This window comes from Dromiciops gliroides, chromosome 6 (genome assembly GCF_019393635.1).
Source record: "Dromiciops gliroides isolate mDroGli1 chromosome 6, mDroGli1.pri, whole genome shotgun sequence".
NCBI lineage: Eukaryota > Metazoa > Chordata > Mammalia > Microbiotheria > Microbiotheriidae > Dromiciops > Dromiciops gliroides.
Genome location: NC_057866.1, coordinates 162455043 through 162471850, shown reverse-complemented (window position 1 = coordinate 162471850; position 16808 = coordinate 162455043). Strand labels below are relative to the sequence as shown.

General features: G+C 34.3%; 1 protein-coding gene across 6 annotated transcripts in view; it reads left to right on the top strand.

The window, feature by feature from the left end:
* The window catches only part of NR3C2 (nuclear receptor subfamily 3 group C member 2), a 383963-nt gene that overhangs the window by 267623 nt on the left and 99532 nt on the right, over positions 1-16808 (top strand). For all 6 annotated transcript variants that reach the window (XM_043971516.1, XM_043971512.1, XM_043971511.1 and 3 more), the window contains exon 4: positions 1786-1902. In XM_043971516.1, coding sequence (XP_043827451.1) covers positions 1786-1902 — 117 coding nt within the window. The remainder of the gene's footprint in view (positions 1-1785; positions 1903-16808) is intronic.

The following is a 16808-nucleotide window of genomic DNA, read 5'->3' as shown; positions in this document are numbered from 1 at the left end:
TTCTGTTGGTGACAGGGCCAGAGAAATAACAGAACGAGGAGACTTGCAACCATATCATATGCTTCCTCAGTGGTTGAAAGCTCTGGGAAGGTTTAACCCATAGAAATAAAGATTTATGGGGCACATGTATTTCAATAGCTAAAGAATGAAAACTTGTTTTTTATAGATGCAGAGAGCAGAATGAGAACCAGGGAAATGCATTAGATGGTCCTGAGGTCTTCCAGCTCAAAATTCTGTGCTTTTTAGACACCTTAAATTTTAGCCACTTTCCGTGCCTTAGCTCTTCCTTTTATCAGAGGTATTTGCAGTACCTAATACATGTGTTAACATTTTTCATTTTATCCTATAGGTCCTTGACATTCTGAAATACATTCCATTGGGAGAGATAACAACATATGGAAAGTTTCAGCTATAAGTCAGATGGAAAAGTCCTATGGTCTATAGGGTACCATGGCAAAGAAGATGTTAATGGATCTTCTTTAATATCATTTCCTCTGATAAAATATACTTTTCCAATCTTTCATTATGTAAGAGGGTCAAGGACTTTGGTGGCAAGAATTCTCCTTTCTGGTTCTTTAAGTCACCATGGCTATGGTACCCTCAGGTGCAGTTTGCCAGACTTTGTCTCTGCCAATATGGTGCCAGGAGGTTAGACTCACACATTGATTTGGAAACATTCCTATACCTGAGACTTTTGGGTTGAGGATCCTGGACTGTGTCTACTGGGGTCTGGGGGGAGATGGTGGTCAAAGTGCTATTGGTTGTTTGAGCCTTGCCTGGCAGATACTGGCTTCTGTTAGATGAGGAAACTGAAACCCAGACACGAATGAGAGATTGAATTCATGTCCTTTAATTATCACCCACTACTCTTTCATTTCCACCATGTTGTGTCTCAACTCTACAAATTTAGGATTTTGTAAAATATTTGCACAAAATGCATACACAGTTTTATATAATATAGTTGGACCTTTATTTACATTGTTAGAGGATCTAAATAACTATTTTGTGTTGGCCTTAAAAAGTCAATACACATGTGGATAAAGCACTAGCCCTGGAATCAGGAAGACCTGAGTTCAAATCTGGCCTCAGACAATTGACACTTACTAGCTGTGTGACCCTGGGCAAGTCACTTAATCCTCATTGCTCTGCCAAAAAAAAAGTCAATACGGCTTTCCTAGACTTCCAACTTTGAGGATCTAGGTCTCATTTATAGCTGAGTTACTATAATATTTCAGAATTGTCAATACTTTTGTTATCATTAAAAACTGAAATGGTTGAAGTCTTCTCTTACATCCATATCATAATATTCTGGTTGTTAAATTAGTCATAATAATAATGATAGCTAAAATTTTTATAGTGCTTTAAGGTTTGCAAAGCACTTTACAAATAGCATCTCTTTGTCCTCACAAGTATAAATGGAGGTAGGCTGCTATTATCTGTGTTTTAGATATAAGGAACCTGAAGCAGGAAGGAGTCCTTGCTCCAGCGTTTCAAAGCTAGTAAGTGTCTGAATCTGGATTTGAACTTAGGTCCTCTTGACTCTAGGACTGGTCTCCAAAGCTGCCTTAGAGATCACGTTATGGATGAAAAGGACCATCCTTATATTGTTACTTCTGCTTGTTTTAGAAAGAGTTTTCAGGAATTGAGATAATGTGTAATGGAAAGGAGTTTGCACAATTTGAATTAAATTGAATTCTGATTAAAAGTGGAAATCATATATTTGCACTTGACTTAATTGAAATTCTAAAAATTTATTTTCGTGATCTTTTTTTTTTCTTAATTCAGGGCAACACAATTACTTATGTGCTGGAAGAAATGATTGTATTATTGACAAAATTAGAAGGAAGAATTGTCCTGCCTGCAGACTTCAGAAATGTCTACAAGCTGGAATGAATTTAGGTGGTAAGTATCAGCAGTTTTACATTTTAATTTTAATAAGAAAAATGAATAAGAACCATCTAGTGCTTCTCAGAGCTTTACATTTAAGTTGCAAAAGAGTACACAAACATTAAATAATCCTTTTAAAATTCTAAATCATTTTGGGGAAATGGGTGTGTTATGTTTTAAAAAAAAAATGTGTAGAGTGAGGGTTTAGTATAAATGATTGGCAGTTTTAAGATCTATCTGGCACAGTGACATTACCGGTGTTTATAATATGAACACTAAGCCTATTTTTTGAACTCATATGGTCTGAATTAAGATCGTAAGTTTTTAAAGTACACACACATATATTACTTGTAGAAATGCAAACACACATATAGCACAAGACGTCTATAGTGCTTAAAACACATTTTAAGAATAATTTTTTTTCCAAATTGTCTCAATGGTGGCTATAATGTACAGGTTGATTTTTTTACTTGCATCTACAGTTAGCAAAAAGTGGGGTTTGGGTTAGTGTTTGATTTAAAATTCATGTAATTTAATGTTGGTTGCTGTACATGACTTAGGTTTTGTGGTTTGGGTAAAAGGTTTTACTAAAAAGGGTTTCATTTGACTCTGTGATTAAAAGTAAAGAGTGGGAAATGAGCTACATAGAAATTAATTTCTGAGAAAGTATTTTTATTGATATTAGAGTCTAACCACTTTTAATTCGTACATTTACTAAGTATAAATGTTTTGTTTTATTTTTTAAATCATCCTGTAATCATAGGACTTAGAGCTAAAGTAGGATTTTATATATTATCTATTCTACTCTGCTCATCTTAAGGAGAAAAAAAAAGAGGATGCAGCTGATGTAAGTTATGGGATTACCCTATGCTTGTAAAAGTAGCTTAGAAAAATGAAACTTAATATGAAGGTGACAAAATACATCAGAACCTTGTCTTGTGACTTTCCTGGTCTATTCATTCTGGATTTATTTCTTAAGCACTTTTTCTATGGAAGGCACTCTTCTAAGTATGAAAAACAGAGACCAAAAATGGCATAATTCTTCTCTTCAAGGAGCTTAGATATGGTATTTATAGGGATAAGTAAATAGAAGAGAAAGTATATAAATAAATCTAAAGAGATAGGAAAAATATTGAAGACTATAGGGATCAAAAAAGATTTCACATAAAAAGTGGTGCTTGAGCTGGACAATGAAGGATGCTGGGAGGCAGAGGTGAGGGTGAGGTAACATATTTTGGTCATGGGGGACAATGTCTACAAAGGCCCAAACAAGGAGGATTGTAATATTGAGTTCAGATAACAATTTAGCAAGTAAATTTGGCTTGAATATAAAGTTGGGCAGGAACTTTGATGATAGCAGCCCTCTATACTTTAATCATTTAACAATCTGGAAACAAAATTATCTCAATTAGAATTTTTCTCATATCAGTGTAGATGGAAATCTATCTATTCCTTCTTTTCTATGAGCTTCTTGTATATAAGATTCCTTAAGTCTTTCATAGAGAAAATACTCAATGCTCTGGAGGGTCTGTCTTGATTTTAGGTAGACTGTAAGATCTAAAGTCAGAGACACCCAAGTTCAACTCCCACCTCAGACACTTATCAGCTATGTGACCCTAGGCAAATCTCTTTAACTCCTATCCATCTCAGTCTCTTCATCCATAAAACCGGGATAATAACACTCACCTCCCAGGGTTGTTGTGAGGATGAAATCATATTTGTAAAGTACTTTATCTTATTATTGTTAACATAATAACGATCACATTATTATGATTAAACGGTTGTTAATTGTAACCCCTTGATCTTGTTTTGTGGTTAACCCACTTCATCTGGTTATTCATGTCGTCTGTGGTGTCTTTTATGTAAATTCTTGTGATCAAGTCTTGGTTAAACACAACCACAGCAACAATAGCTAGCATTTATATATCCCTTACTATGTGACGTGTGCCAAGCACCTATGATAAGCACTTTTTTTTTTTTTACAAATATCTCATTTGGTCATTATTTAGTCTACCTGGAAGGTAGAGGCTACTATTGTCCTCATTTGGGGGTTGAGGAAACTGAGGCAAACAGAGGTGACTTGTCCAAGATCATATATGGTAAGTGAGTCTGGGGAAGGATTTGAATTCAGGTCTTTCTGACTTCAGGCCCAGTATGCTATCGTTTTACTTAGCTACTTTCCTGTTGTACCCTACTTGCACCCACCATCCATCTTTCTACTGCCGTTTGGGTCACTTGTTATTTTTCTTCTTGTGATGGTTCATGTTATGCAGTTTTATAGTATTACCAGGAGAATATTGGCTGTCTTCATACATGTATATACATAAACATATATATATAATGCATGTGTGCATACATACATGCATATAATTTAAAACATGTATGTGTGTGTGTGTAGATGTATATTTGGATATCAAGGAGCAACCTGATATCATTGAAAGCGGTTTTTAAGTATGATCCAGATTTTCTTCTTTCTGTTTAGTTTTGAGGAGGTCTATATGAGATACATATACCAATGGACTAAATAAATGTTCTGGTTTTTTATCTGCATATTATGGTTTGGACCAGAAATGTCATACTCATAGCCCACAGCCCACAAAATTCCTAAGTGAACCTGAACCAGATTGAATCGTAATTGGAGATATGTTTAACAAGATAAATAAAAAATACAATAGATAGATAATATTAATATGAGGCTAAGGGAATATATGGCTCTTGGGGATCAATTTTTATTTGATTTTGATACCACTCGTCTGGACAAAAGACAATTCTTCATCCACGTGATTTTCCCTATCATACACACATACATATACTATATATGTACGTGTGTATACTATATGTATGTATGTATACACATATATATGTAAATGTAAACTAGCCTGATTTCTTGAGTGATCACAGATCTCATTAAAGATGCTCTTTTATATTCAATTCTATAAAATATCTAAAAATATTTTCTTTGTTCCTATGAACATGAATTATTCTGAGTATTTAAAATGAAAGAACATTTCAAATGCTGTTTTTAAAAGACACTATATCTTTATTATGGGTCATATCAGTCTATTTAAACTTCATATCATATACAGAAATTCTTTAGAAATTGAAAATAGGAATAACTAGTTCTATTGTGATGTTGCACTGTTTTCCAGCTTAGTGTCTATGGTAATAAAATCCAGTCATATAGAAGACCTATTTCTCCTTTGTCTGTTGCTGATGGTGATGACAGTAATTCACTAATATGCTTTTGTGGGTGAAAGTGTAATTTTTCTTTAATCTTTTACAGAAAGCTTATGGTATATTTTGTTATTGCACTCTTATTATTTTTAGTTTGTGCCTGGAGGACAAAAATTGCTGGAAATAGTGGGATAAAATTCATTTCATTAATATGGAATATTTGACAGTTTTGAAAAAATGAAAAAATGTAGATTCGATTCCCTTTATAATCATATTTGAACATTGCCTCCCAGTGTCTAGGCTGAACAGATCTGCCTTCCCTCTTCAAAGGTTTGCCTTAGTCTGACTCACATCACCCTTGGGATATAGGCCAAAGGGTGATGGGAATTGAGTATTTTATTTAAAATGGCTTTTCTTGTGGTACAAGGTAGAGGACAAGAAATATAAAACTTCCTTTCCTAAGCTTGAAGTGAGACAGACAATGAGGAGCTGTTCTCATCACTCTCACCCCTGACCACCCTTGCCTTCCAACCCAAAAGATATTCTCCTTAACAAACTACTCCATTCTGATGAGTGAGGAAGAATAAAGTAAATGGAAAAGAAAAGAGAAGCATATTATATTATAAAGCTTATTTAATTATAGAAGTATGGACATGTTATAAGTATATACATACTTTATATAATATAATTATATAAGTGAACCTAATCAACATTTATTGAATTTAACGATTTTTTTGTAGGAGTCTCCTTAACACAGTGACAACTAACCATTTTTGTGTTATAGACACCTTCTCAGATGGATATTTTAATGCATATAACAAAGTACTTAGGATGACAAGGGAAACCAATATATTGAAATATGGTATTATGGGCTATAAAATTGAATACCTTTTGTCTGTAGCAAAACCACTACTAGTTCTTTATCCCAAAGAGATTAAAAAGGGGGCCAAAGGAAAGGGATCTATTTGTACAAGGGTATTTATAGCACCTCTTTTTTATTGTGGCTAAGAATTGGAAATTATGGGGATGCCCATCAATTAGGGAATGACTGAACAAGTTGTGGTATATGATTGTAATAGAATACTGTTGTATGATAAGAAATGATGAGCAGGATGATTAAAAAAAACCTGGGAAGACTTATATGAACTGATACAGAGTGGATTGAGCAGAAGCAGGAAAACATTACACCCAAGAAAAATAATATTGTATAATGATTAGCTGTGAGTGACTTAGCTATTCTCATAAATACAGTAATTCAAGACAGCCTCCAGACAAAGAACTGATGGAGTCTGAATACAAAACAAAATATATTATTTCTCTTTTGTTCTTGCCTTCTTTCTAGTTGACTTTTCTTCCATCAAAAGCACTGATACGGAAATACATTTGACATGATTGCACATGTATAACCTGTATCAGATCGCTTACCACCTCCGGAAGGGGGGAGGGGAAAGAAGGAAGGAGGGAATTTGGAACTTACAATTTAAAAAACAACAACAGGGGCAGCTAGGTGGCGCAGTGGATAAAGTACCAGCCCTGGAGTCAGGAGTACCTGAGTTCAAATCCGGCCTCAGACACTTAACACTTAACTAGCTGTGTGACCCTGGGCAAGTCACTTAACCCCAATTGCCTCACTAAAAAAAAAAAAAACCAACAACAACAACAATGAATGTTTTACATGTAATTTGAGGAAAATAAAATGTGACTTTAAAAAAAAAGTTCACAGACCCCAGGTTAAGAACCTCTGCCTTGGAGTAACATTGGACCTTCTAATGAAATTTTTACATACTTCTTATTTTGGCCTTATTTAAGAGAGTTAAGCATTGCATTTTCAATCTGATACCCCCCCCCACCTCTCCTACCTTTTGAAATACCTGCCATGTCTTGGATATGCCAGCCAAATGAAACCTACTGTGTTGCTCAAACATTAGTTTGTGCCTTTCTTCTCTATGCTTTTGTTCACACTGTTCCTCTCCTAGAATCTCCTTTTCCTCCTTCCCCTACTCCTATCAATTCTTTAAGGACTGACTCAAATTTCCATCTCTTCCCTGGAGACTTCCCTGATCTTGCCTCTGTTGGTAAAAACTTTTCCCCCTTAGGAAAGGGAAAGGAGTATATAAACAATTATAATGTATTAGACACTTTAAGTACTTTTACACATTTTCTCTCTTTTGATGCTTACACTCAATATAATATTGCTTTGCATCCCTCTATTATACATATATATATGTATATATATATCATGTTTTTAATTATGATTACCTATATAAATATCTTTCTGTGCTCGACTGTAACCACCACAAGGGCAGGGAATATGTCTTATCTCTACTAGGATAAAAGGGTGCTTGGGACATTAATAAGCACTTAAACAAATAAATTATTAATAACTGAATCATTAGCTTGCCTCTTGGGAGGTTCATAAAGAATTGATCCTTAGAATTGAACATGAAATACATTCAGCAGGGGCTAAAGCATCATAATCAAAGCAGCAAATTCAAAAGAAATATGTTAACTGAAGAAAAGTACCTCTGTGTTTGCCTGAAATTGTTGGCATGGCCACTTCTTGCAAAAATTTTTTAAAAAGCATTCTAGTAAGAGAAAGAAGAAAGTCCCTAGAGAGAAACTTTATTTAATACTGAAAAGCCAGTCAAAGACACATTTTTCTTATCTTAAAATTCACTTAAGGAAATCCTTCAGTAGTCTGTGGTATCTGTGGGTGTTTAAAAAACCAAAGTACAGTGATTTTTGTGAATAAGTCCCCATTCTTTAGTTAGTTTCCTCTTTCCTAACCCCACCCTCAAGCTTGTGGGCTTAAAATAAATAAAATCTCAGAGTAATCATGCTTAAATAGTCTCTAGGATAGAAAGCACAAAATAGGGAATATAACTTTGATACAGGAATAGAAAACTGTAAGCTTTCAGTCTCCAAATACAAGATTCGAACATTTGAATGCCATATTAATAAAAAAATCACATTTTTTTCAAGATTTAATATGCACAAAAATGGGAAGGAACTTCCTATATAAGAGTCAACAGAGTCCACCCAGCAGTGGATTTCCATGTGATTTATAATAATACCACTTTCTGGAAAGCTTTACTCTGACGAGACTATCACGAGAAAAATCAAAAAGACAATTGCTGTTTTAAATCATGAGAAAGGGTTTTAAAGCTTTTTTAAAAATTTTATCCTTTTAAATAATGTAGACTCATTCCTAATATTAGTTCTAAAATTATGAAAATAATGCAAAATGATATAAACTAATCATGCAAATGTGTAATTTACTTACCAGCAGAATCTTCATGCCTGAAATACAATCCCTGTTCTCTCTTCTTCCCAGTCTATTTCTTCATTTAGGATTCAGTTCAGTTGTCACTTCCTCTATGAAACCTCGGAGCCCCACAGTTAGTGTTTTCCCGTGCCTCAGTTTTCCTTACGTTTTCCTTATCTGTATACATGTTGTTCCTCCTTGGATAATATAACCTCCTTGAAGAAAAGATAGTTTCATGTTTGATATCATCCAGTCGAGGTCCAAGATTTTTTCCATGCCTTTTGTATCTTTACCTCCTTCAGATATCATGTATATTGGTACCTTAATGTTCTGACAGTTTTGTTGCCTGCCGTACTCATCTACTCTTCATATGTACTATGTCTAATCCGGCCATTTTTCTCATCTTTATCTTTTTGTGTGTGCCATTTATACTTTCTCTACATGCACATCTGGACTTATGATATTAGGATCCAAGTATGGTGGTTCCACACATGGATACAACATTTTGTTCAAATAATTTTTTGCAAATCTCTTCCATTTTTATTCTATTTGGAGTTCTTCCTTTTTCATCCTTGAAAGCTCCTGAGATGACTTGGTTGAGTTGTTATATTAAGATTTCTTTAACCAGGTTTTGTGCTTCACTGCTTTTCTTAGCTTTATGAGATGATACTGCTCATTGTCACTCATCATACTTATAGGTAGTATTTTATTTATTTATTTCGAGGCAACCGGGGTTAAGTGACTTGCCCAGGGTCACACAGCTAGTAAGTGTCAAGTTTCTGAGGCCAGATTTGAACTCAGGTACTCCTGATTCCAAGGCTGGTGATCTATCCACTGCACCACCTAGCTGCTCCTCTAGGTAGTATTTTATAAATGAGTTTATATTCTAATCTAACATTATTCTTGGTAGCCATTGCTCTCTGTTTGGCAAGCAAGTCAGAAGTAGTGACTAAGGTATGTTCTAGGTTCAGTGCGGTAGCAATTAATTTATCTTGGTTAAACTTCTGGATGAAATTACAGTTGATGTTTGTCATTTCTGTTGGGTATTTCCCAATTTTGCTTTTCAGTTACCTCTTTAGATAATTAAAAGTTAGCTTGATTCAGTTGTCTGCCTTTATTGTTTTCTGATTTATTGCTAATGTTAATTTTTTTTTTTACTTCTACTGATCAGAGTTTAGGAAAAAGGGACCTAGAGAACATTAGCATCTACTGACCAAATGTTTATATCCAATCTGTATAAAATCTTTGAGAATCATATATACAAGAATCAAAGATATCCTGGATATTAGTAGAGAAGAAGCAATATTTCACTAGTGATAGTGAACAATGGACCATTTCAGAGTGGTCTGAAAAATGTAGAAAACCTAAGATCTTTTGGTTTGTTGACTATGAAGAAGCATTTGACTCAGCTAAGTAAAATGCTGTCTCACAAGCTTTTACAACAAATTATGTCCCAAATGGACAGACATAGATGAGCTATGAATCATTGGAAGAAACTCCCAAATCCATGCAGCGACATCCATTTCAGTATAACCTCAGTGCCCAGCACAGTGATTTTTACCCTGATGTCTAATAAATGTTTGTGGAATTGAGATCATAGGGCTGGAAGGAGATTCAGAGATCATCTAGTAAAACTCCTTCATTTTTTTTTTTTTTGAGTGAGGCAATTGGGGTTAAGTGACTTGCCCAGGGTCACACAGCTAGTGAGTGTTAAGTGTCTTAGGCTGGATTTGAACTCAGGTACTCCTGACTCCAGGGCCGGTGCTCTATCCACTGCGCCATCTAGCTGCCCCAAACTCCTTCATTTTTTACATGCGGAAACTTGGGTCCAAAGTGATTAGCAACTTGACTGAAGTCATAGGAATGAATCTCTCAAACCCAGGTTTCCTGAGGATTGTAATTAAGAAATGCTCCAGTGAATCTGAAAGGATCTGAAGAAAATGCTAAATGTGGAATCAACATTTCCATGAAATCAGTTTGTTAGAAACAAGTAAGCCGAATGGTCAGGTTTTCCTCTAGGTAACACTGATTTGATGGTCTCTCCTTGCCCAGCCTGAGTTCTGTGCTAATTCTCTCAGATCCAGGGGATCGGGAAATGGGGATGGAGCTCAGTATACCTTCATGCCCCAGAATGTTGTTTATCATAGAGTTGTGGGTTGAATTATTTTTAGGTCTCCCTTCTATTTTTTTTTCATTTTGTATGTTAACTTGGGTGATTTTGTGGTATCTATTGGTGATTATCGGAGACAGCAATCAGAAAAATTACTGAAAAAATCAATATATCCCACAGGTGCTGGAGGGGTATTAAGTCTAATTTTGAGGTTTGTTTGTTTTTTCCAAACTGACAACATCCCATTTATAAATTAATGACATCAGCTGATGTCAGCAGTTAGATTCATTATTCTCATAGCAGTGGGCCCATCCTCTCCTTATTTTATTCATTATCCCATATAGCTTTTAAAATAGGCTCTTCGTTGTTTTCCAAAGCATTTTTTTCAAGCTTCGTCTCATTCCAAACTTGACTTTTCCTTATCAGTTTGGAAGTAACTATGAATTCAGTATCTAAGCATTGGGACTCAACAAAAGATGTTCTGCATAACCCTTTTAATGCCTCTTTCCTTTCTTTATCAAAATAATTTGAAATGTGTCATGAGCAGAACCAACTTCTCTATTAGGGATTTGAGATGTGTTACCATGCCTATCTTTTTGTCTGAGTTTGTGATCTCATCTCCTAAAACCTAGGGTACACATCAGACCTTGCCTGATATATCTCTCAATATAAATTCTAAGCCACTGGAGCCAATTTCTCCCAAGGTTTCTGTTTTATCAATTTGAACTACCACTTCCTCTTTGTTGGTCAGGTCAGCAATTTCCTGCAAAGTGTCTTCTATCTTATGAAAAATGAAATTATTAGCAGGGCTCTGTTCATTGTCTTTTCTTAGAACTTCCTTTAGGGGTTGCCCCAGGAAAATCCACAGAATTAACTTCATAGAACTGTCATAATTAGGGTTAGGGTGGAAGGGCAGAGAAGGAGGGCCACTAATGTCTAGAATTTTTAAACATCTGTTCAAGATTTATTTCAGCAAAAGTTCTTTTTTTACACTTGGTTTTTTAACCATCTTTCTTATTTCTCAAATTGGTTTAATTTGCAAGTGAAAAAATAGATCACAGTTTCATCTCTTCCATTTAAATTTAGAGCCATAAAATAGATTACATTAGGAAATTAAACAGAATAAATGTAAATACTAATGAGAAATTAAACATTAATTAGCTTAGGAAATTTGCATATGATTTTATGCTCACTTATTTTTACTTTAAAATTTAAAAAGGCTAGCCCACTTAGTTGAAAAGCATTGCCTCTTTTGGTAGGTTTTTATATTCTTATCGTCAGGAAATGGGTGTGATTTGTAGAGAGTAGAGAAAACTCTGGACTGAATCCCCTCTGTTGCCTTAAGCAAGTCACTTTTCTCATCTGTAATATAGAGACAAATATTTGCCTTGATTATCCCATGGGTCTCTGGTGAGAATGAAATGACATAATACATGTAAAAATAGTTTGAAAATAGGAAAATATTATATAGATAGAAGGGATTATTATCAGCATCATCACTAGAACTTTTTGAGGACATATATAAAATACAAGAAAGAACACAAATCCAGGAATGCTTTTTAACCCATTCTAAAAGTTTACAAGTCTTCTGAACTATTTGGATGCTCACTTCTAAACTATTCACTTTCTCTTCCAGTTTAGTCTGTCAGTTTTGTGACTTCTTAGCACATTAAATTAGAAAACCCCTGCTCTTGATAACCTGAAGAAGTCAGCAGAGTACATGGGCTATCTGTCAGTTATCCCCCACATTCAAAACATCACCAGAGGTCGATCACTCCAAAAAACATCCAAAAAAAACCCCCCAAAAACATCACCAGACCATCTTTTTTCTGATAATACATTTCTTTGATGATATTCTTTATTCTACTTCAAGTCTGTAATTCTCTGTTTGTAATATATTGTAGCATATTCATAACCGCCATATACCTTGTGGTTGATCCGTATTTTTAGTTCTTTGGATAACCTAGTGTTTCATGTCTTGCCCCTATCTATTCTTTAACACTTGAACAATATGAATATTAAAAAGTGGTTTTCTTTGTCTCTGGGAGAAGTTTGTGGTCAGTAAAAGAACATTCCATTTTCTATAGACAATCCAGCCCAATTTCTTTGCCCTCTATTTCAGGCCCCAAATCTGAGCTCAGACATTTTAAGCAAAAGAAATGAAAAAACAAAAATAAGAACAAACAAAAAAAACAACCCTCAGCTGTGTAGTTTTATTTCATTTTTGTAGTTTATAGAATCATGAAAAAGTAATAGTTTCCTACCCTTTTATTATTTGCCAGTATCAACTGTTGAATCTCTGCTTTATTGACTTATTGGAATGATACTGTTAGAACAACACCATAATCTAGCTAGAGTTATGCTTGTTTTAGGTTTTTCATTTTGGGGTGGTTTTTTTAGTATGTTGGATTGTAAGATATTTGGTTTTAAGTTTAATTGCTTATTTAGTACCTCAATACTTATGTTCACTATGTCTGGTTGGTAATTAATATCTTATATCTATTCTTCCACATTCCATGTATAAGGCTTTCACTTTTATTCCCCAAAGGAATTTTTATTGGAGCCCATTAAAATCTTCTGGAAAAAAAAGAGATAGAAATTGGTTTTTTGTTACATTTGTTATTTGCATTATTGTTACTATGGTAGATTAAAATTGTCAAAAATTAGAGCGAAATGTCTTGGGGATGTATTGAGTATTCTGAAGGTACACAAAGAAACATTGAATGACCACCTAATTATAAAAGTTGTTTCCAAAGGGATTCCTGTTTTTGCTCTGGATTGAACTAGATGATACTTGTGGTCTCTTCCAACCCTAAGATTCTCAAATTCCATACGTTGTAGTATTTAATTTCTGAATTTTGTTAACCTAATCTATAAAACCAAACTCATTTGAAGGCACTCCAAGTGGAGTGCCTTCAGGAGAGAGAGACAATAGAATATAATCTCTATTTGCCCTGAAAAGTCTCACCTAGATCAGTCAAATTAGTTTTCATTATCTTAATAGCCAGGTCATATTGCTAAATACTGTTGTTCATACTTATAAATGAATTGGAACAGAAAAGCTAAGTAAGGGGGAGTAGCAACTTGGGTGGAAGGGAGGGTGGCACCAGAGAAACGGTTGATGGTGCGTTGCTTTCCTACCTCTTATTGATCCAGGAGACCTTCTCTCTTCTTCTTCTTCTTCGTCTTCGTCGTCTTTGTCTTCGTCTTCTTCTTCATCTTCTTCATCTTCATCTTTGTCTTCTTCGTCGTCTTCCTTCTTCGTCTTCCTTCTTCATCTTCCTTCTTCATCTTCCTTCTTTGTCTTCCTTCTTTGTCTTTCTTCTTCTTTTTCTTGAGGCAATTGGGGTTAAGTGACTTTCCCAGTGTCACACAGCTAGTAAGTGTTAAGTGTCTGAGGCTGGATTTGAACTCATGTCCTCCTGAATCCAGGGCTGGTGCTCTATCCACTGCATCACCTAGCTGTCCCTTCTCTCTTCTTCCAAGAGAGTTCTTTTAAAAAGAGGGAGAAGAAAGATCAATAACTGAATCTTTATGTGAGTTACAATGTTTTTTATAACATCAATTATAAACCATTAAACACTCAATTTCAATGCATGATATGAGAATGAGTAAATATGGAGAGATAAATTGGAAAAACATCTCACAGGTCCTTGTGGAAGACTGGCTGCCAACAGAAGTATCATTTCTTTGGTTAGTGCTAAAAATTCTTTTCATATTGCACATTCATTTAAAATACTGTCAGAAGTCAGTTTCTCCTGGGATTGATGAAAGTTCACAGGCTGCTTGATATATTAAAAATAGAAATGGTCAAATCACAGTGTCATTTTCACTACTTTTCCTGAAATACCAAATCAGGAAATAATCTTTATGCACTTAGCAATTTTTCATTCAAACTCCTTATCCAAAAAAGTTTCATTTTGATTTTTAGAGGAAACCACTAATTAACATGTGGTATATGGTTCCTTATGGGGGAGGAGTATCCTAGAAAGCTGTTATAAGCTAATGTATTCTACATTTTCATTCCCAACCTACACATCTTTATAAATTTGTCCTTGGAAATTAGCTTTTATTTGACACCCATGATTCATCCCCAAAAAACTCATCAACTTTAAATGTCATTATAAGAAATGACTTTAAATATAATTGATAAGCATTGTGGCTTTTATTATGATCATTACAACTGATAAAACATTTTAAATGTCACAAATGTCCTAGGGGCACAAAGTTTCAAAGATGAAGTTGTAATCCATGTCTTCAAGGGTTTTACAGTCTAAATTAAATAAAGATTAAAGCTATGACTTTTTTTTTTCAATTCAGTGGTTCCATTGCTTGTCTCCCATAGTTATATATTTGAAATAAAATTATTATTCAGTTTCAAAATATTTCACAATATAATTGTTAATTAAAATATAATAAAACTCAGAATATAAAGAGTTTAAGTAAAAATGACCTAAAAATAATATCATTTTAATCCATTCAGAATATTTCACTAATCCATTCAACATTTATTAGTTATCTTCTATTAGATATCTATCCTGTGATAGAGACAGGAGAAGGTGGAGTTATAACAAAAGGCATGACTAATAGAAGGTAAGAGAACACTTTAGAAATGTGAGTTCATTTTGATTAAGGTTTACAAAGTGCTTTCCTCAGAACAGGATTGTAAAGGAGGTAGTGCATGTAATGGTAACCCATTTTAGGGATGATGATATTGAGGCTCAGAAAGGTGAAATAACTTTTTCATTGTCTTTCAATTATGTGTTCTGATCAGGGCAGAGTATAGAGAAAGTATCATATCCCTACTTTGTAAGATAGCCTTCTTTAAAAAGAGTATAATGAGAAAGGAACGCTCTTAACCCCATTCATCTATATTTAATGTAATCTGCTTCTATTCATCTTTTTAAAAAATTCTTTTATTCCTCCCTCTGATGATCCACTCTCTAAAATTGGAGGGTTTTTTTCTTATGACTAATCCCTCCTTAAATCTTTCTTCTCTACTCACCCCCATCTCTCTTCTTGTCCTTGTCTCATTCCCTCTTTAGTTTAGTAGATTTTTACACCAAACTATGTGTGTGCTCAACCTTTCTTTGGTTTAAATAAATTATATCATTCAGATGATTCATCTTTACTTTCCCCCTCCTAACTTCCTTCCTCCATGTTTGTAAAGTCTATTCACACACCCTAATTATGTGAGATAGTAAGTTTAATTTCCCATTTCTTCTTTCTTCCCTTATGTGTTCATTTTCCCTTCCCCTTTTTTCCTCTTAAAAATATAAAAGTCCTTTCCCTAGGCCTTGTCATATTCATTCTTTTATGACCATCAAAGACAGGGTTCTGAGGAGAAACTCATTTCTTCTCCCCTTTCATAAAGACCCTCACAATTGCTCAAATGTATTTACCTTTCTAGGCTTCTTTTGACTCCTGTGTTTGTATTTGAAAATGCCTATTCAACTCTGGTCTCTTCAACAGGAATACTTGAAAGTCATCTATTTAATTGAATCTCCATTATCCCTCACCCCGACCCCTTATAAGATTAGCCTCACTTTTGCCAGATAAGAAATTCTTAGCTGTAAGGCTTTATCTCTTAGCTTTTGGACTCATCTATTCCAAGCTATCTTCTCTTTTATGGTGGTTGTTTCGAGCTCTTGTATGATCCTGATTCTTCTTGACACTTGAACTCTTTTTCTGGCTAATTGTTTTTTATTTGATTAGGAAGCTGTGATGTTTGGTTATGACATTCCTGAATTTTTTATTTTAGAATTCTTTCATAAGGTAACTTGTAAATTCTTTCAATTTTTACTTTGCCCTGTATTTCCAATGGTTCTGGGCAGGTTTCATTAATTTTCTTGAAATATAGAAGCTAACATTTTTTATGGTCAGGGTTTGAGTCCTAGATTATCTTTCCATAACCTATTTTCTAAGTCACTTATTTATTATAAGCATACCTTATATTTTACTCCTTTTTAGCATATGGATTTTATTCTAGTATCTTTTGGTATGTCAGAAAATCATTGATCTCTCTCTATTCCCATTTGATGTAAATTATGTCCTATATTAAGTTTGTTCTTCCAACTCTTTCTTCTCATGACTTCATTTATTTTTCCATTCTTTCCTCTAGAGCTCTCATTTCTTTTTTTAAAATTTATTTTTATTTAGAATATTATTTTTCTCAAATTACATATAAAACAATTTTAATGTCAATTTTTAGAACTTTGTGTTCCAAATTTTCTTCTTCCCTCCCTCCGCACCACCCCCTTAAAAACGTAAGCAATTCAGTATAAGCTATACATGTGTAGGCATGCGAAACATTTCCACATTAGTCAGGTTGTGAAAGAAAACAGACAAAAAAGACTTAAGAAAAAGGAACTA